Source organism: Rosa rugosa, chromosome 3 (genome assembly GCF_958449725.1).
Source record: "Rosa rugosa chromosome 3, drRosRugo1.1, whole genome shotgun sequence".
Lineage (NCBI taxonomy): Eukaryota > Viridiplantae > Streptophyta > Magnoliopsida > Rosales > Rosaceae > Rosa > Rosa rugosa.
Window position 1 is genome coordinate 20244183 of NC_084822.1, and position 1827 is coordinate 20246009.

The 1827-nt window shown below is 35.0% G+C and overlaps 1 protein-coding gene across 1 annotated transcript; it reads right to left on the minus strand.

Annotated features, from left to right (window-relative positions):
- Nucleotides 1–698: 698 nt before the first annotated feature.
- LOC133737403 (S-protein homolog 2-like) lies at nt 699–1112 on the minus strand. Its single transcript, XM_062164962.1, has one exon. It carries the CDS (start codon nt 1110–1112, stop codon nt 699–701), a length of 414 nt encoding a protein of 137 aa, XP_062020946.1.
- Between the last annotated feature and the right edge of the window lie 715 nt (nt 1113–1827).

Genomic DNA, 1827 nt, shown 5'->3' on the forward strand with positions numbered 1-1827 from the left:
TTCTATATTTCCAATGTGGGATACAACATACATATTGCTTCTCTTGAAGCCTCTTGGAGAGCATGGGAGGGTGGCCTCCCTACGAGGTATCGGCCGACCTCCACTATAGCGAGGTAACTCGGGTGTTGGACTACCGGATGCATGTCGTAGGCGGGACTAGCCATGTCGCGGGGCCCACCTAAGAGGTCGTTGCTTATGCTTGGCGGTATGTGATATAGGTGGTATGTACAAAGTGCAAACTTGCTTTAGACATTGTAGCGTGTAGAAAGCAGTGAGGAAGAATAAGAGATGATGGGTTAGAAGATTTGCTGTTTTGGTCTTAAAAGTAGATTTTTGGGTTACTTCAATTTAGCCATTCTATTTGAGTTTGGTGGTATGGTAGCCCTCATGAAAACTCTAGTAAATTATAGCACAAAAAATTAGAGCAGAGAATCCAATTGTTTTTAAATTTGGGTTTGTAAATGAGCTAATATTATTCCATTCTTATTTATATGTTGTATAATTAAATTAAATTAAAATAATAATCAACCTAGGCACATAGACGCTAGGCTCCTAGGCCCTTCCTCACTTTGTGACTTTCGTCTAGCGATTTTTAGACCATTGATTTTATCAAGCAATTAGCCTCCAACAACAATAAAACAAAGCATTATTATTATTATTGTTATTATTATTATTTTAATTCATAAGAATAATACATGTTAGTCATTCCAGACATTACATAAGTCATACTGACCAACGGCAAAGTCATATCTGCATATATTTTTGCCATCTTTCTTTACAGTATACCAACACTCACTGCAATCAATTCCCTCATAATACACATTTAAATGATGAAGTATACTATTCCACTGAAAACTGCAAAAGAACAGTGTAGTCCTCGGAAAGACCTTGGGTTGAAAACTGAACTCATATACAGCACCACGGAGGAGGGTTTTCTCACCAATATCATCATCAGCAGATTTACAATGAACAGTCAGGGGAAAGTTTCCATCCAAATCATTTAAGATTTTGATATGCCTTGTCTTGCGTCCAATATCTTCACCAGAAATTGTCATTACTGTCAATGATAGAACTAGCATGAGTAGCACTGCCTTTCCAAAGAACAAAGCCATTTTAACTTATAGTTTTGGACTTTGGTAGAAATGAAGGAATTCTTATATGGTTCGATGTAGAGATTATTTGGATCTAGTTCTTTGTTATTTATAGTTAGGTATCTTTTAATGTAATCATGCATTTTTAGTATTTATTAATTATTTAATATTTGAACGTCCATGAAAAGTCAAATTCATCAATTGAATTTAACCAATAGAGGATTGTAATTATGAGTAGTGTTTGATTCAATGCACTATATGCACTTACTTTAAATAAGTTAAATAATAAATTGAATATTTATATCAACTATAATTCAATGAATTCTTAATTGGTTAAATGAGTATTGTTTAGATGGTCACCAAGTGACCAAGGATTTTGTGATCACGCACTCTTTGATTTAATATCAAAAGTCGAGATTTTAAAAATAAATAGTAAATGTTATAATTGTATGACCCGTGAAATTCGTTATTAATTTCTAATGGTTTCCGGGAATTAATTAAGTGTTCGTTTGAGCTATTTCGTGGTTCGAAGGTGGAGCGGAAAGCATTTTGAATAATTATTCGGTCGGAATGCTTCGTCTCAAGAGTTGACTTTTTATACGTTTAGATTCTGCGAGAACTTCCTCCATGAAAGTCGTAGAGCGCGTCGATACGAATTCGTGGATATGCGGAACGTGAGAATCGGAGTTCGTATGAAGAAGTTATGGCCATCGGAAATAGTTTCCATTTTCAGAAA